Below are 24,399 nucleotides of genomic sequence, written 5' to 3' on the forward strand. Positions count from 1 at the left end.
GAAGTTTCTGACAGAAACATACATCGACCAATGGCGACGTGGCTCACACACTTCAAATTCAAACAGATAGTCATCCAGTCTGAAGACGCGTCTCAACACGAAACGTCTGAAGAAGGGTTTCGGCCCGAAACGTCGCCCATTCCTTCTCTCCAGAGATGCTGCCTCACCCGCTGAGTTACTCCAGCATTTTGTATCTACCTTCGATAAAACGTCATCTGTCCATTTACCTCCACAGATGCTGCTTGACCTGTTGAGTTCCTCCAGCAATATGTTTAATACTCAGCCACGCAATGAAAGGCCTTCCTAAATATTGCACCTGGACAGACCTTGGAAATCAATAGTCAAGGGTCCATTCCTCCTCCTCACTCCCCAGCTGAAATGTAACCACAGGCCTTAGGGTTTTTCAAGTGAGAAGTGGGTAGCCAGAACTATAGAATCTACATCGGTGAGACCAGGCGCAGGCATGGCGATCGCTTCGCCAAACACCTCCACTCAATTCGCAATAACCAACCTGATCTTCCGGTGGCTCAGGACTTCAATTCCCCTCCCATTCCGAATCTGATCTTTCTGTCCTGGGCCTCCACCATTGCCAGAGTGAGGCCCAGCGCAAATTGGAGGAACAGCACCTCATACTTTGCTTAGGTAGTTTACACCCCAGCGGTATGAACATCGACTTCTCTAATTTCAAATAGTCTTTGCTTTCTCACTTCCTCCCCTCCCCCTTCCCAGCTCTCCCACAAGCCTACTATCTCCGCCTCATCCTTTCTTTTTCCCGCCCTCAGTCTGAAGAAGGGTCTCGACCCGAAACATCGCCTATTCCTTCTCTCCATAGATGCTGTCTCACCCGCTAAGTTTCTCCAGCATTTTTGTCCACCTTTAGAATCAACCCCATCATTCTTATTTTACGGTAGTTTAGATTAGTTTAGTTTAGTTTAGTTTAATTTAATGATACAATCAGAGCAAAAACATGTTCTTCAGCCCACCGAGTCCACGCTGACTAGCAACCCCCGCACATTAACACTATCCCACACACACTAGGGATAATTTAGTTATACCAGGCCAATTAGCCTACAAATCTGTACATCTTTGGAGTGTGGAAGGAAACTGGAGATCCCGGAGAAACCCCACATAGGTCACGGAGAGATTGTGCAAACTCTGTACAGACAAGCCCCCGTAGTCAGGTTCGACCCGGGTCTCTGGTGCTGTAAGGCAGCAACTCTACCTCTGCACCACCATGCCGCCCTATTGATAGCATCATTAAAAATTAGTAGTCTCCTTCAAGCCTGGAAGTGATGGATAGTGTTGACATTGTTGAGCTATGAGTGGGATTGGAGGAGACGAGTGGCTTGTGATGGTCACATGTCTTTGTTCTCTGGATACTTTCAAGAGAGAGCTAGATAGGGGTCTTAAGGATAACAGAGTCAGGGGATATGGGGAGAAGGCAGTAACGGGGTACTGATTGGGGATGATCAGCCATGATCACATTGAATGGCGGTGCTGGCTCGAAGGGCCGAAGGGCCGAATGGCCTACTCCTGCATCTATTGTCCATTGTCTATTGTCTATTGTTAAATGACAAATCAAACAGGTGGTTTATTGAGAACAACATCGAAACATAAATACTACAGATACAACCAAGGCTGCTTTTGTAGAACTTCAAAGAGCGTCCATTTTATTTACCCATAACGTCGAGGTGAGGTGCTAATGTGCGCACATAGCAAGGTTCCACCAACTGCTGTGTGATGAGAGTAGAGTCTTTCAGTGAAGTTGTGTGAAGGATAAATATAGGCCAGGACAACAGGGAAGAGGTGTGAGAAATGGGTTAAATGCAAGGCAGCTGCTGTTGCCAGATCAGAGGACAGAGCTCTATGAAAGACCCTTAAGAATTATCAGCCCTCATGGTACCCGTTCCAAGTCAAATTGAATGAAAGTGCAGAAACCAGAGAAAAATAAATTAAATGACTGATTGGTCTCCAATCAGAACAAAACACAAAATGCAATAATTGGATTTTCACTGTTCAATTTCCACTGAATCTCTGAAGAACTTGACAAAGTACTGGAATGGCAGGCAGTGACTAGTGGGGTACCACAAGGCTCGGTGCTGGGAACGCAGCTATTTACAAAATATATCAATGATTTAGATGAAGGGATTCAAAGTAACATTAGCAAATTTGCAGATGACACAAAGCTGGGTGGCAGCCTGAACTGTGAGGAGGATGCTATGAGAATGCTGGGTGACTTGGACAGGTTGGGTGAGTGGGGAGATGCATGGCAGGTGCAGTTTAATGTGGATAAATGTGAGGTTATCAATTTTGGTAGCAAAGACAGGAAGGCAGATTATTATCTAAATGGTGTCAAGTTGGAAAAAGGGGAAGTACAACGGGATCTGGGGGGTCCTTATTCATCAGTCAATGAAAGTAAGCATACAGTTACAGCAGGCAGTGAAGAAAGCGAATGGCATGTTGGCCTTCATAACAAGAGGAGTTGAGTAAAGGAGCAAAGAGGTCCTTCTGCAGTTGTACAGGGTCCTAGTGAGACCACACGGGCAGTGTTGTGTACAGTTTTGGTTCCCTAATTTGAGGAAGGACATTTTTGCTATTGAGGGAGTGCAGCGTAGGTTCACAAGGTTAATTCCCGGGATGGCGGGACTGTCATATGCCGAGAGAATGGAACGGCTGGGCTTGTATATTCTGGAATTTAGATGGATGAGAGAGGATCTTATTGAAACATATAAGATTATTAAGGGTTTGGACACGCTAGAGGCAGGAAACATGTTCCCGATGTTGGGGGAGTCCAGAACCAGGGGCCACAGTTTAAGAATAATGGGTAAACCATTTAGAACAGAGATGAGGAAACACTTTTTCACACAGAGAGTTGTGAGTCGGTGGAATTCTCTGCCTCAGAGGGCGGTGGAGGCCGGTTCCCTGGATACTTTCAAGAGAGAGCTTGATAGAGCTCTTAAAGATAGCGGAGTCAGGGGATATGGGTAGAAGGCAGGAACGGGGTACTGATTGTGGATGATCAGCCATGATCACATTGAATGGCGGTCCTGGTATGAAGGGCCGAATGGCCTACTCCTTGCACCTATTTTCTATTGTCTATAAAACTCTAATAAGCTTCTGTCCCAATTCTTGGAAATACCAGAGGTTCAGAGCCTGTCTTGCCAGCTGGTACTTCCTGCTAAACTCACCAGGAGCTACTTCCTGCATTCCTATGAAATTCAGTTTTTGCATCCTCTTTAAATTTACAAAAATGGTTCTGTGGAAAATGTTTTACACAACTGTGTAATCTCAAAACAAAAGTCAATTGGCAGTGAATTTTGATATTACTGTAATAGGAATAACATACATTAATCCATAAAATCTGCTGAGTACCAAAGTCCTGAGAGTGCTGGAATTTTACTGTAGATGAATGATACACCTAGTGGCAATCAAAGGTGGAACTCACTGTGTCTACCAGCTCTGAATCAAAGAGCCATGTGTTTAAGCCCATGAGATTCCAATACAAAATCAATGCAGTGGACCAGAGCTTGCTGCTAATGGCAAACTGCCCACACTTGCCACTAGCCTAAAATGAAAGAACAAGCTTCACCTTAATAAGTGCACAGTTATGACATTGTGCGCTCAGAGTAGCTTGGTCCTCAATGGTGAGGCCCTCCAGTATTCCTTGTAAGACAGTTGCTCATGGTTAAGAATGAGTTACAGCCTCAGGCTAAAGAAATTCCTCCTCATCTCCTTTCTAAAGGTACATCCTTTGGGGTAACCGCTGTGAGGGAGGTGGGGGGAGAAAATGTGGTCAATAGGGGGGGGGGGGGTGGGACCACACAGTATAATGAGGACCCGGGCGGGGGGAATCGCGTGTGGGGGGGAGAGTGGCGGGCTTTGTAAGCTTGCTCGGCCGTGCTTTGTAACTTTGTCAGTATCGTCCTTGTCTAAATCTGTCCAGCGAGTATAACCCAGACGTTATCACAACGCGAAACATAGCATTAGTAGCTCAGTCGAGTTCAGTAGGTATCAAGCTGCTACATCGAGCTTTTGACATTTCCTTGTTTTTATATTTTGGCCTTCTCAAAATTAATACTAACATTCCACTTGCCTACACCTTTATTCCTTCTACTAAAATGCATGACCATACACTTTGTTACACTGTATCCCCATGGCCACTATTTTGCCCACTCTCCCAACCTGTCCAAATCTTTCTGCAGACTTCCTGCGTCCTCAACATTACCTGCCCCTCCACCAATCCTCATGTCATCTCCACGAATCCATCAATTCCATCATCCAGATCAGTAACACAGTCACACAGCATGAAAACAAGCCCTTCGGCACAACTTGCCCACGCCGACCAACATGTCCTATCTACACTAATCCCACCTGCTTGCATTTGGCCAATATCCCTCTAAACCTTTCCTATCCATATACCTGTCTAACCTGTTTCTTAAATGTTCCGATAGTATTTGCCTCATCTACCTCCTCTGGCAGCTCATTCCATACACCTTGCTGTAAAAAAGTTACTCTTCAGGTTCCTATTAAATCTTTCCCCCCTCCTCACCTTAAACCTATGTCCTCTGGTTCTCGATTCCCCTAATCTGAGCAAGAGACTCTTTGCCTTTACCTGATCTATTCCTCTCATGATTTTGTACACCTCCATAAGATCACCCCCTCCTTTGCTTCAAGGAATAGAGACCTAGCCTGCTCAACCTCTCTCTACAGCTCAGGCTCTAGAATCCTGGCAGTCTTCGTAAATCTTCTCCGCATCCTTTCCAGCTTGACACCATTAACTTTCCTTTAACATGATGCCCTAACAGAACTCAATATTCCAAATGTGGCCTTTTATCTTGTTTGACAGCCTTACGTGCGGAATCTTATCAAAGGCCTTATCTGCCTGATTAGTTTGCAACTCAATGGCATGAACATTGAATTATTCAATTTACTGTAACCCAAGTCCATCTTTCTTTATTTCAGTCCACGTATCTAACTGGGACCTGTTACTCACACTCTTTTTCCCACAGTAGCCCCTATCACCCAGTTTATTTATCTTATCTACTCCATCTGAAAATTACACACCTCTCCCCCTCCTCCTTCTATGACTGAAAGTTTTTCTTTTAGGTGAAGTCAGAAACCCTTCAAATTTTACGTCAATGACCTTTCATCAGTTAATGAAAACTGCAGGTACTTAAAACCTGAAATAAGCCGGGCAGGCTTCATCCGTTTATTTCCAACATATTCTGTTTTCATAGGTCTGTGATCAGAAGAATAATGCCTGGGGAAATAAGATTCCTCACTACATTAATGGTTTCATGTGGAGGTCAACATTGACATAGTTCCAATGCAAAATAGAGTTGGAGCTCCCAACTCAAAATGAAGATTAGTATTAAATACAAGAGTACTTAATGATTCAGCTTAACATAGATAGGCTACAGCCGTGTAATTGTTGATGTCAGTGTTGCAATTAAAACTAATCATTTGAAATTCTTCTGGGTAATTTTATTAAGGGTGTTATCCATTTATAAGGTATTGTGCAATTAAGGGAGTTGCCTATTTAAGAGCTGCATTGCAATAAGGTTAAATGTACCTTTGGAAGGCAGCATGTCATGTGAAAGAGATGCAAGATGACTTGACATGAATGTTATGGGATCGACGCAGCTTCAGAATTTCCTGACAATTTGGCCAGTGCTACGAATATTACAAGATGGGAAAAATACATAGAATCAGAAGCAGAATCCCGAAGAATATAACTGCCAGTAAGGATGGTAGCCACAAGTCACAGATAGAGGGAGCAAATTTGGGTGACAGTGCTACAGTGATCAAACTCCGAAGAGATGAATGGACACAAAGTGCTGGAGTAACTCAGCAGGCGGGGTCAGGCAGCATCTCCGGAGAAAAAGTATGGGTGATGTTTCAGGTCAGGACCACTCATCATTTTCCCCCAGAGATGCTGCCTGACCCACTGAGTTACTCCACCACTTTGTGTCTATGTTTGGGATAGACTGAATGGATAGACTAAATAGTGCTGAATGTAATAGAAACATAGAAAATAGGTGCAGGTGTAGGCCATTCGGCCCTTCGAACCTGCACCGTCATTCAATATGATCATGGCTGATCATCCAACTCAGTATCTTGTACCTGCCTTCTCTCCATACCCCCTGATCCCTATAGCCACAAGGGCCACATCTAACTCCCTCGTAAATATAGCTGCACATGGAACTCATGCATGCTGCACATGCAGTTTAATCCACTGCACATGCAAGGAGCATCATAACAACAGTACATTCGGCCCATTATATCCAATGACAAAGCACCTATGAATATATGCTGTAATACTGCGCCTTTGTAGGTTAGAATTTATATGGGGAAATACTGCAGGCTCTTTCCATTTATTACATTCTTCAAAAGGGAAATAATATCATTTGTTAGTGTCTCTTTAAGAACAAAGTGCACCATCATTGTACCAGACACCGCCTGCAATAATGGTTGTTCTGTTGGTCGCTCTGTCATTAGCTCCAGTGACCAGCAACATGAAGGAGCCTCGAGGCCCACAAGGGGGATGTTAAGCAATTAAAATAAATAGGTTACTACCTCTATTATCAGAATTTTATGGGATATCAGCATCTATCTAGTTACTGGTAACATTATCATTCTTATCCAGGCATATATTTGGCAGCTGCTGACATCTGCCCATGTTCTGTTCGTGCTTAAGACGGAAATCTGCTTTCTCCTGTTGCTTCAAAGAATATAACATTTGCCCAAAACAGTAAAACAAATGCTACAGGGCTACCCCATTCTCTGGGTTGCCCCCCGCAATGAGAATTTTTTATGAAAACGGTCCTTAACAGAAGCAGACTGCAAGCTGCTTACGGAGTGAAGAGGGAAACGTACAGAAAATAATCTGCATATTTTTTTCCTCTTTGACACCTTTGCATTACTAATTGAAATAATATTTTGGTGATTAATTGATGTCAAGTTAAAACTTACACTAATTAGAAAGCGTTGGGCACATTAACCATGGTAGATAAGTACACAAGTCAGTAGAATTAATACCAAATCATTTTATCTAAACACACAATGGAACTACCACAGAGGAATACCAGGATCAGACAGATATTTTAGAAAATGTGATTCTGCACTATTCGATGCAGAAAGACATTTAAAACTAGAAACTTCCATTTCATTCCCTTTCCATGGATACAGCCTGACCTGTTGCGTTTTCATATTTTTGAGTCAGTTATTCAGCATTTACAGTTCTTATTTCTTATTTGCATTTTGAGTGAAGATAAAATTACTGTTCTTCCTTTCTGACAGGAGGAAGAAGGAGCAGTTACATTGGAATGAGTGATTTACCCATTCTTTTCCAATCAGACCGACTGCAACCTAACACCTCTTGTAGTATTTATGGCATTGAATCAGGTGATTGAAAGAAGATGGATCCTATTTAATATTTCAGTGAGGTTATCAATGCTGCAACATAACACTAACTTCATATATGGGAGAGTTCGGAGTTACCTGCAGCCTGGCACCAGACCCATGGCACAAGGGCCACCAACTAAAATAACCTAGGATTAGTTAAAAAATATCCAGCATCTGTCCCAAATCCTTGTAGACCAACAGACGTGGCCCAGAAAAGAGTTCTTGGGCTCTCTGATATCAGTAATCACTGATAGAAAGGCGCTATATAAATCCCATCCATTATTATTATTATTATCATGCTGGGCCTAGACCAACCTGATCCCAGTCTGCCTCCTACCCACTGGCACGGATGTTCAGCCACAAACTCCTGTTGTTACATTCCTGTTCTCACCTGACTGGCACGTAGTATGTTGACCTTTATGTCCTGGGCCTCCTCCACAGTCTGAGTGAGGCCCAGTGCAAATTGGAGGAACAGCACCTCATATTTCGCTTGGGCAGCTTACACTCCAGCGGTATGAATAGTGACTTCTCTGACTTCAAGTAACCCTTGGTTTCCCTCTCTGTCTATTCCTCCCTTCCTCGTTCTCCAACCAGCCTGACTGTTCCCCTGATTACATTTTTATCTCTGTATGCTCCGATGTCACCTTCTCCTTGCTAACAATGATCCATTCTACATTTTCATTGAACTACATCTCCTTTCAATGTCTCATTTTCACACCTCACCCTTCCTTATCTCAGTGTCTTCCTCTCCCCTGACTCTCAGTCTGAAGAGAGCCCAAAACATCACCCATTCCTTCTATCCATAGATGCTGCCTGTCCCACTGAGTTACTCCAGCATTGTGTGTCTATCTTTGGTGTAAACCAGCATCTGCAGTTCCTTCCTGCACAAGTAGTAAATCTGCTCAAGTGAAAGCAGGGAACTTTCATTTAAATGTGACAGCTAAGTGAGGATCTCCATACCCTCTGGCTCAGTAAGGTCCTTCCTTTGAACCTCCCATGCACCATTCACAACTTCCTTTCAAATACTTGGCTATATTCATCCTCATCTACTGTATAATATATGAGATAATCCGATCATAAGAAGGTGCTCAAAACCCTCCCATAGGTATATAAATGTGAACAATATACAACCTTAGGCATATTCTACTGGATTATTAAATACCTTGGGCATGCTAAAAGACCAATACAACATGGCAGGCTTGGTTGAAAACAATAGACAATAGACAATAGGTGCAGGAGTAGGCCAATCGGCCCTTCGAGCCAGCACCGCCATTCAATGTGATCATGGCTGATCATCCCCAATCAGTACCCCAAAACACAATTCCATCTTTGAATTCCCACACTGAGAGATGATTATTATCTTTAATAAATGCTCAGTTGCTCAAAAGATGAGACTTATTTGCTCAGCAGGGTGGCATAGTGGTAGTGTTGCTGCCTTACTGGCCTGTCCCACTTAGGCGAGTTTTTCGGCGACTGTCATAGTTGTAGCAGGTCGCGCCAAAAATCAGCGACTGGACCCCGCCCTACGACAATATCTTCAACAATGTCTACAACAACCTACCTTCCAGTCGACGTCAAGCTAAGGCAAGCTACCGACAACCAGCGACCATTAGGACGTCCACCCACGACCACACCACGACAAGCTACGACAATTCAGTCGCCGGTACCCGTTGCCGGTTGACGTAGGTAGTCGCCAATGGAATTCACCAAAGTCAGCACCAGCGACAACCGTCATCCTTACGACAACCTACGTTAACCTGGCGACAACCTACCATAGCACCTAGGTCAGGAGAAGTTAAGATACGCTCATGTGCGTCAAACCCAATGTCGCCGAAAACATGTTGAAAATTTTGCGGTGACCAGAAAGACACTACGACTCTTTGCGTGGTTGAGGAGACTATTCACGACCATATAGGCGACACAATGGCGACAGCCAATTTGCCTGTAGTCGCCTAAATAATCGCCTAAGTGGGACAGGCCCATAACAGCACTGGAGACCTGGATTCAAACCTGACTACGGGTGCTGTCTGTACAGAGTTTGTACGTTCTCCCTGTGATCGTGTGGGTTTTCTCCAGGTGCTCCGGTTTCCTCCCACATTCCAAAGACATACAGGTTTGCAGATGAATTGGCTATGGTAAAATTGTACAGAAATTGTCCCTAGTGCATAGCATAGTGTTAGTCCATTGGGTGATCGCTGGTCAGCATGGATGCAATGGGCTGAAGAACCTGTTTCCCTGTTGTCTCTCAAAAAATCTAAAAGTAAGTGTTCCACGTTAGGTCATTCCATGCCATGTTCCCTTTACTTCAGCATCTTGAAGATAGCGGAGTCAGGGGATATGAGGAGAAGGCAGGAATGGGGTACTGATTGTGGATGATCAGCTATGATCACATTGAATGGCAGTGCTGGCTTGAAGGGCCGAATGGCCTACTCCTGCACCTATTGTCTATTATCTATTGTCTATCTCATCCCAGGATGAGTAAAATGGGAATAAAGAGTTAAACCCTTGTGAACATAATTTCTTATCTGCCAATGTGGTTGATAAGCTACCCTGTGCTGTTGTCTAAAAGCAAAGTTGTGATAAATGAAAAAAAATGCTGCCTTGCTCATTATTCCAATTAGACGTTTACATCGATGCCCTCAGCAATATTGTTTTACATCCAATCCTGGGCGAGATCATAACCGGATCGATATGCACAGTGTGTTGCAAGTCCCATCATTCCATTACTGACAGGTGTTGCTGAATCAGCTGGTAGATTTATATCAAGTTAGAGTATGAAACAAAATCCATTTATGAGAAGACAAAGCATTCGTGTCCCTCAGTAACAAAGGACGGAATCTAATCACTGTCAGAGGCAAAGACACAAATTGCTCAGTTCAGGCCATGCACTGAGTCTGAAATTTATACAATTCACAATACTGTCATTGTGCAAATTAAAATAGCCAATTCAATTCCACTAAATACGAGAAAATTGCTTTTAACCAGATATAAATATCTTTGTTTTTACACAGAGTGGTGAAGTCACTCATTTAGTTTGCCTCTTGTGTTCCCCCTGAACACCCAGGCATGGCCTTTGCCCCCTAGTTCAGATTCTGGACACTGTTCCACTTGAGCTGATCCCTCTCTCCATCAATGCCCTATCTGAGCACTAGTGGCAGGGCTGCAACTTCTGAACCGTGAGACAGGAAACCTCACAGAAATATTTCAAACAATACAGTTTCTGGCATATTGGACCTCAACATAAGCCTTAAAATAATCTCCTTTGAAAGGTACCAATATTTTAAGTCAGAAAAGGAATGCAATTGAACATCACTGGATCCAACTACTTTCACTGAGTGTCCAACTACAGCTATTGATGAGTACCGGGCCGGTCCCACCAGCATGCGCCTGCATGCGGCAAGCGCGACCAAACCGGAAGCGGGGGCCGCGCGGAGGTGGAGTGATCCCCGTACCGGGCCGGTCCCGCCAGCATGCGCCTGCATGCGGCGAGTGCGACCAAACCGGAAGCGGGGGCCGCGCGGAGGTCGAGTGAGTGACGTGAAGTTCGAGCGAAGTCCGAGGACGTACGGCGTCAAGACGCTGCATACGGCGTCGAGACGCTGCGCACGCCCGTCGAGCCGGTGCGTCCGGCGTCGAGGCGGCTGCGGGCCAGCAGGCCGTTGCCGCGCGGAATTTTTGAACACGGTCGGTTTTTCGGAGCCCCGCGCGATGTCGGGACCAGCTCCGCACAACTCCATACGGTTCCGGCGATCGAAGTGGGGCCGGCCCCGCGAGGCCGTACGGCTCAAGCGACCACGTTAGGTCGCGCTTGCCGCATGGAGTCGCATGTTCGTGGGACAGGCCCTTAACACCAACCCCACTCATCACTGACCCAAATCCTTTGACCTAATGAACAGTTTTTTTTTGTTTTGGGCAAGGAATTTTAAGAGAAGTGGTGGAGACCTGTACTTGAAATATCACTGTCTTTTTCACTTGTGGGCATTGTGATGCAGACTTCAGTCGTGAGAAGGGCATCAGGATTGTTGTTGCACGTTTGTAGAAAGGAACTGTAGATGCTGGTTTATACTGAAGATAGACACAAAGTGCTTGAGTAACTCAGTGGGTCAGGCAGCATCTCGGGAGAAAAGGAATGGGTGACTTTCAGCCTGAAGAAGGGTCCTGACCAGAAACGTCACCCATCCTTTTTCTTCAGAGATGCTGCCTGACCCGCTGAGTTACTCCAGCACTTTGTGTCTATATTTTGTTGTTGCACATTTTCTGTATCAGATGTATGGTCCAGTTGTCTGGTCTGGGGCAGGGTTTGGGGAGCATGGGAGATGGAGTTAGATTAGCCAGTTGCTGGTCAGGACTTATGTTAGTGGGATGAAATGACCAGAAAGGTGGCATAGGGAATTACCTCTTCCATCCACAGTAATTCTAATCTTGCATCGAGATGCAGAGTTGATACACACTCAGAAACACTGTGATGGATTTTTGCAGTGATGTTAAACAACCTGAAAATGGTCATTATTGTGCTTCGCTTCAGAAGACAATAACTTTTCTCAATTGCATAATGCTGAAAAACAGAGCTGTGTAAATTGAATTTCCAAGCAAGTGAGTCATCCAGATGATGACTGAGTTCTGATGGCGGGTAAAGGTCCAGCAATGATATATTTTCTTCCTTCTGAACTTGATCAAGCTGCCCTAAGGTTTGCAAAACTCTCTGGTGCACATAGATTAAAGAACACTGTTGCAGATTAAATTCATCAGTAAATAAGAAACAGAGGAATAGCTTAAAATATATTACTTTGACTATGCTAGTCTTGGTTATTCTCTTGGACTTGAAGTGAAAATTACTGTTGAACCATCAGTCTGAAGGAAGGATCCCAACACAAAACGTCGCCTGTCCATTCAATCCCCAGATGCTGCCTGACCCACTGAGATCCTCCAGCACTTTGTGTTTTGCACCAGATTCCAGCATCTACAGTTTCTTGTGCCTCCATTAAAACTATTGTTATTGCAAACACATCAACGGATAGAGAATGGAATCATGTATTTCAGTAGATCCAGTGTGCTGAGTTATGTGTGGATCTGGCTATCTGCCTCCACTAAAGGTCTTACACTTTATTAAACACTTGGTGGTAATTAATATCACTCACATCTTTTGCTCTCTGATGTTTTCTCTTCTCATATGGGTAGTGCATCACTTTTCCCTGCTTTTTATGTGGTTCCAATGACAAATGACTTCTACTACAAGTACATGAAAAGCCACTTTCATCAGCAGAGACATAGCCAGATGTGATGTTCAGTACTCCACATGATACATCACTGACATGCAGTAATATCCGAAAAGTAAATGTCTTGTTTTTAATTGAATTTAGCAACTCATTACAACCGAGGCTGTATTTGCCATGTTCTTTCCAAGTCCCTAAATTCCACAGTGAGAAGAAGAAAACTTTCAGGTGAGCTCATTGCTGAGGCAAAGACAGCTGATACATTGATACCAGGAAACAATTGTATTATTTTAAAAGCAAGATTGCAACCACTATTGAATGTCTATCTAAAAGCCACAAGCATATCTGCCTTCAGCACCACCCCTGGCAGTGTGTTATAGGCACCCGCCACTCTCTGGGTGCCTATAACACACTGTAGAAGTACAGTAAATTACAATAATACGCATCAGATATATCTTATTACATTTGTTGTACCATTTCGTTTTTCGAGCTTTAAAAAAGATAGAAATAAAAGAAGTAAGTAAAGTGAGCAAGAATCGTGAAGGTGCAGGAAAGTGTTGGGAAAAGAAAGTCCCTTAGGGAAGAAGTTAGAGAAGGAAGTAAAGAAAGGAAATAAGACCCTAGAAAGAAAAAGAAAAAAAGGAAAAACAATCGCTCTATTGTAACACAAAACTCGCAAAAAAGGATATACCAACCGTGTTTTTTTAAAACATTTATTTTATACCCCCCGTTACCAGATCCTGGTACCATTTATATTTTAAATTACTATTGCACCTTATGCTTGTAATAGTTCCATAAATGCAGACCACGTCTTTTGGAAGTGGTCTGCTTTGCCTGCTAGGAGGAGTCTCATCTCTTCCAAGTGTAGTGTTTCGAACATGTTTGAAATCCACATTTTTATTGTTGGTATTGGAGCATTTTTCCAATATTTGAGTATAAGCTTTTTTCTTACCATTCTGCTTTTGGTACAAGTTTTATTTTAAATAATTTTGTGAAGATTTCAAATATTTCGTTCCAGAATTTTTGGATTTTTATACAAAAAACAAAAGAGTGTTTTAAATATTTAAATATTTAGGAATTGAAATCACTAGAAACTATCACGCTATGTTTAATGCCAATTATAGCCCCTTACTTAAGAAACTAAATAATCTAATCGAATTCTGGAAAACGCTCCCGATGTCTTTAATAGGTCGAATAAATGCTATAAAAATGATCTTTTTACCACAAATCCTATAGTTATTTCAATCAATTCCAATATATCTTCCAAAAAGGTTTTTCAAAAATCTAGACTCAGACATTACAAATTTTATATGGGATTATAAATCCCACAGAATACAAAGAGCACACCTTAGTAAATCAAAAGAGATGGGTGGTCTAGCGCTCCCTAACTTTATGTACTATAATTGGGCAGTAAATATTTAAAATATGATTCACCTGCTGGACAATTCTGCCCAGCAGGTGGACTGGATTGTAATGGAGAGAGAGGACTGCTCTCTGTGTAATACAGGAGCGACTCTCCTCTCACCAATGAATCTGAATAACAAAAATTATAATAAAAATCCAATGATACATAGCACAATTAGAACTTGGAAACAAATAAAACAGAATCTAAAATTAAGAAATCTATCTCTTTTAATGCCAATAGTCAATAACCCGTTGTTTAAACCTTCAATTATAGATAAATCATTTACACAATGGGAAAGAATGGGAATCAAAACGCTCGGAGACTTGTATGAATTAGGAAAATTATTATCATTTCAACAATTACAACTGAAATATAATTTGAAAAATAATCAATATTTTAAATATCTTCAAATCCGTGACTATCTGACAAAATACACAAAAGACTATCATAACATGTCCCCAGACTTATTGGATGAAGCCATGAAGACAAAGGTTGAATCAGCAAATCTAATATCATACTTATACAACATTATTTTAAATATAGAAATACCTACAACCGATGGTATTAGAAGAGACTGGGAACAAGAACTAGCTATAAAAATTTCAAAAGAGAGCTGGGATAAACACTTACTATATGTGCATAAATGCTCGATCAACGTACGACATACTCTAATTCAATATAAAACATTACATAGACTATATTATTCAAAAACTAAAATAAATAAACTTTTCCCCAATGTCTCACCAATTTGTGATAAATGTCAGTCACAAGAAGCTACCATAGCGCACTGGGTAAAGATCTTGCTCCACACATCTCTTAAATTTTGCCCCTCTCACCAAACTATGCCCTCTAGTCTGTGACATTTCCACCCAGGGAAAAAGATTCTGACCGTCTACCATATCTATGCCTCTCATAATTTTACAAACTGCTATCAGGTCTCCAACATTCCAGAGAAAACAATTCAAATTTGTCCTACCTCCATATAGTTAATACCTTCTAATCCAGGTACTATATAAATATCAAGCTAAGAACGAATTCAATTTATTATGTGATTATGCTGTCACATTTAGATTATGACTCAGTATAACTTACTTAACTTGCCCCAAGATTAATATGTCCTTCATAAACTGAGGCATCGATCTGAGTGCAATATTCCAAATGTGTCTCACTGGCTTTTATGTAACTGTAAGAGGACTTTGTTATGAAAGTATTCTGTGGGAATAGTCTTCATTGGAAGCCAATCAAGCATAAGACAACTTATCCACCAAAACCCATTTACCCCATCCGTTTAAAAAAAAAATTCCAGCTTTTGTAATAATTTATTTCGCTGCTCAAAGATTACCTACAAATATAATATTACTTCAAAACAATGTTCATAAAATGTTGGGCAAGATTTTTTTATGTAGCCATCCCACAGCCTCTGATATGCCAGGAGACTTTGATCAAACAGGAACTTTGTTCTCAAGGAAATTGAATTGTTAAACTCTACACTAACTATCTAAATTGCAGCTGTTCTTTCATGAAATATGAACAGCCCCTTCACCAGCATCTCACAAAAAATAAACCTGCTAATTGCCATCTTGCAATCATCACATTGTCAATGTTGATTGTACGGCCATGAACATTGCTTCTCAATAAACGTTGACTGTCATATTTGTTCCTTATCTCTAATTTATCAGATGAAATTGCCAGCAATAGATTAATGGTATCATTGTTCCATGTGGAATATTAGTCCAAAGGGTTAGAACCCACGGGATTCAAGGCACGTTGACAAATTGGATTCAGAATTAGTTTAGTAATAGGAGGCAGAGGATGATGGTTGGAAGCTGTCTTTGTGATTGGAAACCAGTGACTAGTGGTGTATAACAAGGATCAGCCCTGGAACTCTTAATGTTTGAAATAAACACATTAACAATTTAGGTATGAATATAAGACGTGCAACTAGTAAATTCCCAGATTACATGCAAATTGGTGGTCATTGATTGTGACGAGAGTAGCATTGGTTTGCATAATAATATTGATTAATGATAAGATCCACACACCAGTGGCAGATGGAATTTACTTCTGAAATGTCTGAGGTAACGTATTTTGGAAGGGCTATCAAGAGTAGATACGCAGGACACATAAAAGGCCAGAATGTACACCCTCAGGTCCTGCCACGATTTACCCTAATGCAAGTTCAGATGTGCAGAGTGACTCTCCTCTGGACTGGAAAAATGTGTGTATTTTAGTCGGCACTTTTTATACCGACTTGTTTACAAAGTTAATGTAAAAGAGGTCCAGGGAAATTACTAAAAGATCATGGAGTCTATTCTAAAAATACATGCTGCAAATTGTAATAGGTATATAAGATGCAAAACCTACTCAAATGTTGTGGGGCAGGTATTTGCATAATTATTCAAAGATTAAGATAATCTTTATTGTCATTGTACAAGACAACGAAATTCTGTTGGAGCAGTTGGAATTTTGGGCAGACACAAGAAACAGCTGTTGTGTGAATCCAAAATAGAGCACATCCAAACCTTGAAAGAGAGAAGATTTCTACACATTATTGCATCTAATTTATATACATTGCAAAACCATCCGATTTGTCCCAGCAGGTCCAAGTCAGTGTTTATGCTGAATACATTTAAATTAAGAGTATTTGTGTAGAAGATGAATTTACAAGATGAGAGTTTTTGAAGGTAGACACAAAGAGTGGGAGTAGCTCAGCGGGACAGCAGCATCTCTGGGGAGAAGAAATGGGTGACGTTTCGGGTCAAGACCCTTCTTTAGCGGCCCAAAATGTCACCCATTCCTTCTCTCCAGAGATGCTGCCTGTCCCACTAAGTTACTCCAGCTTTTTATGTCTATCTTCAGTATAAACCAGCATCTGCAGTTCCTTCTTACACATGGGAGTTTTTTGAGGTCCGTATGTTTTCAAATCAACTAGTAAACTGGCTGTAGAAATAAAGAACTACAGATGATAGTTTATATCAAAGATAGATACAAAGTGCTGTAGTAAATCAGCAGATCAGGCAGCATCTCTGGAGGAAAAGGATAGATGGCGTTTTGGGGCAAGACTCTTCTAGCTCCCTAGTGACAATGGGGTGCTGTTTCTCCAATATGTATATGGCCTCACTCTGGCAATAGTGGAGGCCCAGGGCGGAAAGGTCAGTATTTGTGGAAAACAAACCTAGCATCGGAGAAATTAACAAGACTGAAAAGCAGATACATCCCCGGGGTCTGGTAACCTACATACAAGATTTTGGGGGAGAGAGGTCTGAAAATAATGAAAACACTACTTGTCATCATCAAATTCCTCGTGATTCTAAAATAGTTCCCACAGATTGGAAGATAGCTGATGTAATCCCACAATTTAACTAAGGGCTGAGAGGAAACAGCGAACTACAGACAATTAGCCTGACATTAGAAGTGAGAATACTGAAACTCATTTTTACTGATGTGCCAACAAAGCAATAGGAAAATGATAAAAGAATTGTGGAATGCCAATGTTAGTCAGGTTTGGAAAACCCATTGGACTTGTTCGAGAATGTAATAGGCAGATAAGAGTAACTAGTTGATGGACTTTCAGGATGCCTTTAGAAAGGTGCATGCAGGAAATGATTAAGCAAACTTAGAGCATATGGCATTGGGAGTAATGCTGGAGTGGATTGAGAAATGTGTAATGAACTGAAAATTGACAGTAAGAATAAACATCATTTTAGAGTTAGGAAGCTGTGATCAGGCGTGTGTCAAAGGTATCAGCGCTGGGGACTCATTTGCTCATAATCTATATCAATGCTTTGGGTGTGATCATTATTTCCAAAAATAAAATTTGCATTAAACTTAAATGTATGTGCAAGTTATAAATAGTACCATCACTAATGGTAACCCTGAAAATACTGATATCTGTGGAAAACATAGAAACATAGAAACATAGAAAATAGGTGCAGGAGTAGGCCATTCGGCCCTTCGAGCCTGCACCATCATTCAATATGATCATGGCTGATCATCCAACTCAGTACCCTGTACCTGCCTTCTCTCCATACCCCCTGATCCCTTTAGCCACAAGGGCCACATCTAACTCCCTCTTAAATATAGCCAATGAACTGGCCTCAACTACCTTCTGTGGCAGAGAATTTGCCACCGAAAACCAACCTGTTTCACACTAATGTCCTTCAAGGATTGGAATCTATTGACAGTATTTGGCCTGGCCAGATCCACCAACGTGACTGACTTTTAGCTGCCTCTTCGATTCGGGGACAATTGGGTTTGAAGAACAACTGCAGGTGTTGCCAGCAACACCCATATACCATGAAATAATAAATTAAACTAATACAGCAGTAGATGTGTACAAACCAAGGGGAGGAACATCAGGACAAAACATTATAAACGATCGTTTCTACTTTGAGTCACTAATCATTTAGAACATGATGAATAGTGCAGCTAACTCTCATTAACTCCAAACCTGTATTAAGCCACAAAACATTAAGGACACTCTCCAACTTTAGGATTTATTACCAAATCTAACAAGAAAGCTTGTGTCTGAACTGATCTCTCCATCCTCACCCTCCCACCCCAGCCGGCAAACAAACCCGTCTTCATTTTCCAGTCGGCTCCATTACATGGAAGAAAAACACATTGCACAACAAGCCCATTTATTCCTTTTCCACTTCATAAATACTCCTCGTTACCCTGCAAGGAATTTTATGGAACTTCAATTTTATGGAGTATTCAAATTGGGTATAAAATAATAATTCCAAACATCATGATGGTGTGCAATATATATTTAGTAAATGTAACCCTTGGCGCTTCAGAAACCAGATTAGTATTTCCACAGGCAGTTTTGTATTGTAGGGTAGATTTCAAAAAACTAATGTAATTTTAGATTTGAATTTGGACAAAGCTTTATTTCTCAGATCAGAGGACAATGATATTGCAATATTGAGGATAATGATACTGCCAGAATTAGTTGTCAAAGGAGAATCGGGCTCAATTTAACTTCTATTTCCCAGTGGAAAAGCGGAACTAACCCACTTTGTGTTCGCTCTAACCTGACCAAAGCTAATTGTGACTGATAGCTGTCTGAAATAGGTAAGATGCAGTTATTGAAAAGATTAATCTGATGACTCACCAGGCCCACCAGCTATTTTCCAGGAAGCAGAATGCTGGTGGCTGGGCCTCCAGGCTCAAGCTGTAGGGATTTCAATCGAGCTGACGTGTACATTGGTTAATGTCTGACATATTTCCATGGCCTTCAGCTGGCCTGAATGCACATCAAACTACCCCAAACCCTCTCCATAATAATCGTGAGTAACCAAGCATTCAGTGGGTTCCTCTGATGCCATGGATCGCTCCACGGAGCTCGTGCTAGCCACCATGCTGCTCCATTTTAATTACCACATAACTGTTCCACTCCAATTTCCATCACATTTTCGTTAAGTCAGTAACGAGGCTTGGTTGTAAATTTGGCTGAGACTCCCACACAAGATGGGTTATTATCTGGTTCAACTATATTGACAATACGGCTAAGAAATCATTTCAAAGCCTCTGTGGGAAAACTGAGGGAAATTGATGTCCCAAATGATTCTTACCATTTTCCACAGATGCACCATAGAAAGCATCCTATCAGGATGCATTACAGATTAGGATCGCAATGGCTCTGCCCAAGACTGCGCAGCACTGCAAAGAGTCGTGAGCACAATCCAGTTTATCACACAAACCAAACTCTCGCCCATTGACATCATCGACATTTTACACTGTCTTGGAAAAGCAGCCAACATAATCAAAGGCCATTCATACCCCAGTCATTCCCTCTACTCCCCCTCCCGTCAGTCAGAAGATACAATAAAACCCTGAGAGCACACACCACCAGATTCAAGAACAGCTTCTTCCCTGCTGTTATCAGACTCTTGACTTGACTTACATAGAAACATCGAAAATAGGTGCAGGAGTAGGCCATTTGGCCCTTCAAGCCAGCACCGCCATTCAATGTGATAGAAACATAGAAACATAGAAATTAGGTGCAGGAGTAGGCCATTCGGCCCTTCGAGCCTGCACCGCCATTCAATATGATCATTTATATGGCATGATCATGGCATGATATGGCGTGATCATGGCATGATCATCCACAATCAGTACCCCGTTCTTGCCTTCCCTTGTTTCCTGTAGCCGTAAGAGCTCTATCTAACTCTCCTTTGAATGCATCGAGTGAATCGGCCTCCACTGCCTTCTGAGGCATAGAATTCCACACATTCACAACTCTCTGGGTTATAAAGCTTTCATCTCAGTTCTAAATGGCCTACCCCTTATTCTTAAACTGTGACCCCTGGTTCTGGACTCCCCCAACATCGGGAGTATGTTTCCTGCATCTAGCTTGTCCAATCCCTTAAGAATTTTATATGTTTCTATAAGATCCCCTCTCATAGAAACATAGAAACATAGAAAATAGGTGCAGGAGTAGGCCATTCGGCCCTTCGAGCCTGCACCGCCATTCAATATGATCATGGCTGATCATCCAACTCAGTATCCTGTACCTGCCTTCTCTCCATACCCCCTGATCCCTTTAGCCACAAGGGCCACATCTAACTCCCTCTTAAATATAGCCAATGAACTGGCCTCAACTACCTTCTGTGGCAGAGAATTCCAGAGATTCGCCACTCTCTGTGTGAAAAATGTTTTTCTCATCTCGGTCCTAAAAGATTTTCCCCTTATTCTCTCATCCTTCTAAATTCCATGAGTATACAAGTCCAATCGTTCCATTTTTTCATCATATGACAGTCCTGCCATCCCGGGAATTAACCTTGTGAACCTAAGCTGCACTCTCTCAATAGCAAGAATGTCCTTCCTCAAATTAGGAGATCAAAGCTGCACACAATATTCCAGGTGTGGTCTCACCAGGGCTCTGTAGAACTGCAGAAGAGCCTCTTTGCTCCTCACATACTTCTCACATACCAAGGATATATTGCTGATCTTTCAATCAACCTCATTGTGGCACTTGCCCTTTTTTAATCTGCACTTTCTCATAACTGTAACACTATATTCTACAAACACAAGCAACTGCAGATGTGGGGTTACAGAAAAAGACACAAAATGCTGGAGTAACTCAGCAGGTTCGGCAGCATCTCTGGAGAACATGGATAAGTTATGTTTCAGATAGGGACCCTCCTTCAGAGTGATTGTAAAAGGGGGTGGGAGAGAAAGCTTGGAGGGATTGTCAGAAGGTGATTCATTTCCCACAGGATACTTATGCCCCTGTCCCACTTAGGAAACCTGAACGGAAACCGCTGGAGACTTTGCGCCCCACCCAAGGTTTCCGTGCGGTTCCTGGAGGTTGCAGGTGGTTGCCAGAGGTTGCAGGTAGTGGAAGCAGGTAGGGAGACTGACAAAAACCTCCGGGAACCTCCGGGAACCGCACGGAAACCTTGGGCGGGGCACAAAGTCCACAGAGGTTTCTGTTCAGGTTTCTTAAGTGGGACAGGGGCATTAGGCTCTAATCTGCCCATGTGGTACACAGTAATTGTGAGCTTGGTCCAGTTGAGTTTCCAGACCACGTTGAGCAGGCGCCCAATCAATGGTGGGGGATTTGACATTGGTAATGCCATCGGATGCCAAGGGTAAGGAGTTTGACACTCTCTTGCTGGAAAAGTTAATTGGCTGGCAGTTTGGTGGTGTGAGTGTTAGTTGTAATATGTCAGTCCATGCTTAATTGTTGTTTAAGTCTAGTTGAATGCAGGCATGGATTTTGTCATTTGTTCTGGTTTAGGTTTAGATTTATTAATATCACATGTACTAAGATACCGTGAAAAGCTTTATTTCGCATGCTATCCAAATTAATCAGATATACCATACATAGATACAAATAGCTCAAACTAATTAAAATTAGATAGAGCGACAGGGAAGATACTGAGTGCAGAATATAGTTCTCAGCATTGTAGCACATTGTAACGCACCAGTTTTTTAATTTTGGCGATACAGCGTGGAAACAGGCCATTCGGCCCAATGAGTCCATGCCGGCCAGCGATCCCCGCACACTAACACTATCTTACACCCACTAGGGACAATTCACAAGTTTACCAAAGCCAATTAACCTACAAACCTGTACGTCTTTGGAGTGTGAGAGGAAACCAGAACTTCCGGTGAAAACCCACGCAGGTCACAGGGTGAACGTATAAACTCCGTACAGACAGCATCCGTAGTCAGGATCGAACCCTGGTCCCTGAAACTGTAAGGAAGCAACTCTACCGCTGCACCACCGTGCTGTTCCTTAGACAATGTACAATGTCCTCAATGGGGTAGAAGTGAATCGAACAGTATGGAAGGACCATTCAGAAGGATGGAAAAAAGCTATTCCTGAGCCTGTTGGTGTGCACTTTCAAGCTTCTGCACCTTCTGTGGCATAGGAGCTGAGAGAAGAGGAATGACCAGGATGGGACGAGTCTTTGATTATGTTGGCTGCTTTTCTGAGGCAGCGTGAAGTGTAGATGGTGTCAACAGTGGCAAGGCTAGTCTGCATGTCGGACAAGTGCAACCAACAACAAACCCACCACAATTCTGTTCTTAAGATGTAAGGAAGATCATTGATGAAGTGCCTATAGATGTTTGGGCCCAGGACACTATGACACTGCCATGATGCTCTGCGGCTAGGATTTCTGACGACCACAACCATCTTCCTTTGGGGTCAACTCTCACCATTGTAATTCTTTCTTTTGATGTCCATAGACCAGTTTTTGTGTTATAGCTAATCACAGACTGCGAATAACTGCCATTCCTACCTCTGTCTGGTCAATCATGTGTTCCAGTTGAAAGATTTGAGTTTTCACTTGGTCCTCTTTGCTGATGAGGTAACCGATACTCTTAGACAGCTTCTCCTGTTGGCATAACAACAAAACATATTGCAGGATGAAACGAGAGAACACCATTCAAACCTCACCAGCTGTCAACAGAACCTCAATATCTCACTTTACACATAAACAAAGCAGTGAATAAATCTGACGATTAATGAAACCAAATCTATGTAAACGAATAAACAGAGAGTGAGTGAGGCGGGAAAGGCTAGTCACTGATACACTGAAGTCATTAAGAATTTAAGAATCAACTGTGTACAAGACTATTGGGAGAGCGATATACTGGGGTATTTGAATGTCCTGATATTTGAGAACATAATGAACATCTTTGAAAATGAAAGTAGTCACTAGCTCTTATGCTTTAACATAACCTACCTTGAGTATTTTGTAGGCACTGCTCATAGAAGTGACTTTGTGGTTAGCATGTGATCCACCAAGCTTACAGAGGTGACACACGGGCCTCTTGCACACCTCGCAGTACATGGTCACTTTTTCCATTTCATGCTCAGGACACATCAAAACCTGGTGGCGTTTTGGAGGGGGTTAGAGGGTGGGTGGGGGAGAAGAGTCGGGGTAGGTGTGAATGGAGGGGTGGAGTTGTGGTTGTGGGGTGATGGGAAAGTAGGGGAAGGATTAAAAAGACGTTAAAACGCTTGTCATTCCAAAATCAAGGACACTTCACGTTACACAGTTCATACCACGCCAACACACAGAGAAATTTTCATCAATTACTTTACTCTACTAAACTGTTCAAAGAGCGAGATCCCCTAGAAGTGGTAACATTCAGAAATTTGTTGTTGTTCAGTATACTACAACAATTCCCATCCTCAATTATTTTCCAATTTATGTTCAGTCCCAAATTAAATATCTAAGCAGGAAAATTTGGACCTCAGTGCACCCGCCATTGACAAATATGGCTTAAGATAGCACATCTGAATAAAGAAAAGCCTAACCAGCTACAACACCAGCCCAATGCAACCATGTAGTGGGCACCCAGTTATTACCTTGTAAATAACTGAAATAGGTATGAAAGGAAAGGCCTTAAACCCATATTAGGTTTCTTCCACTGAGTAGACATGTACTCCAGGCCTGCGGACTTAATAAATCTATACCTGTGGAAAATTCCTAATGCAGCCTTCTTTTTATTATTGAGCTCATTGGCGTTTTTCTGAAATTTGGTATTTAAAAACAATGGTCAATAGTCACTCCCCCTCTATCTTTCTAACCTCATCTAACATTCTCTGCCTCATTTGGTCTTTCTTATACTCATTTCCCCTTTATTCCTTGCTCTTATTAATCACTGCATTGCCCTTTAGTGCTCTTGCTCTTTCTATTTCCATTTGTTATTCCCTTTGCTTCTGTTTTCATTCAAAGAAATAACTTTCTTTCTTGTTCACTTCTGATGACCACCTTTTTAATTTTCCGCATTTCTTCCCCACTCTATTTCCTTCCTTGTATCTTTTCCTCTTGCATTCCTTTCTCATTCCATTCCCCGTGTCTTCATTCCTGCTTCCTTTGCCTCCTTCTTTAGTTTCGAAGCGTAGAGACT

General features: G+C 42.2%; 1 protein-coding gene across 3 annotated transcripts in view; it reads right to left on the minus strand.

Annotated features, from left to right (window-relative positions):
* Nucleotides 1-24,399, minus strand: part of trim36 (tripartite motif containing 36) — a 99,626-nt gene that overhangs the window by 46,271 nt on the left and 28,956 nt on the right. For all 3 annotated transcript variants that reach the window (XM_033017447.1, XM_033017446.1, XM_033017445.1), the window contains 2 exons: nucleotides 23,226-23,372; nucleotides 22,779-22,874 (listed from right to left, as the gene is read on the minus strand). In XM_033017447.1, the coding sequence (XP_032873338.1) occupies nucleotides 22,779-22,874; nucleotides 23,226-23,372 (243 nt within the window). The remainder of the gene's footprint in view (nucleotides 1-22,778; nucleotides 22,875-23,225; nucleotides 23,373-24,399) is intronic.

Source organism: Amblyraja radiata, chromosome 3, assembly GCF_010909765.2.
Source record: "Amblyraja radiata isolate CabotCenter1 chromosome 3, sAmbRad1.1.pri, whole genome shotgun sequence".
NCBI classification, from domain to species: Eukaryota; Metazoa; Chordata; class Chondrichthyes; order Rajiformes; family Rajidae; genus Amblyraja; species Amblyraja radiata.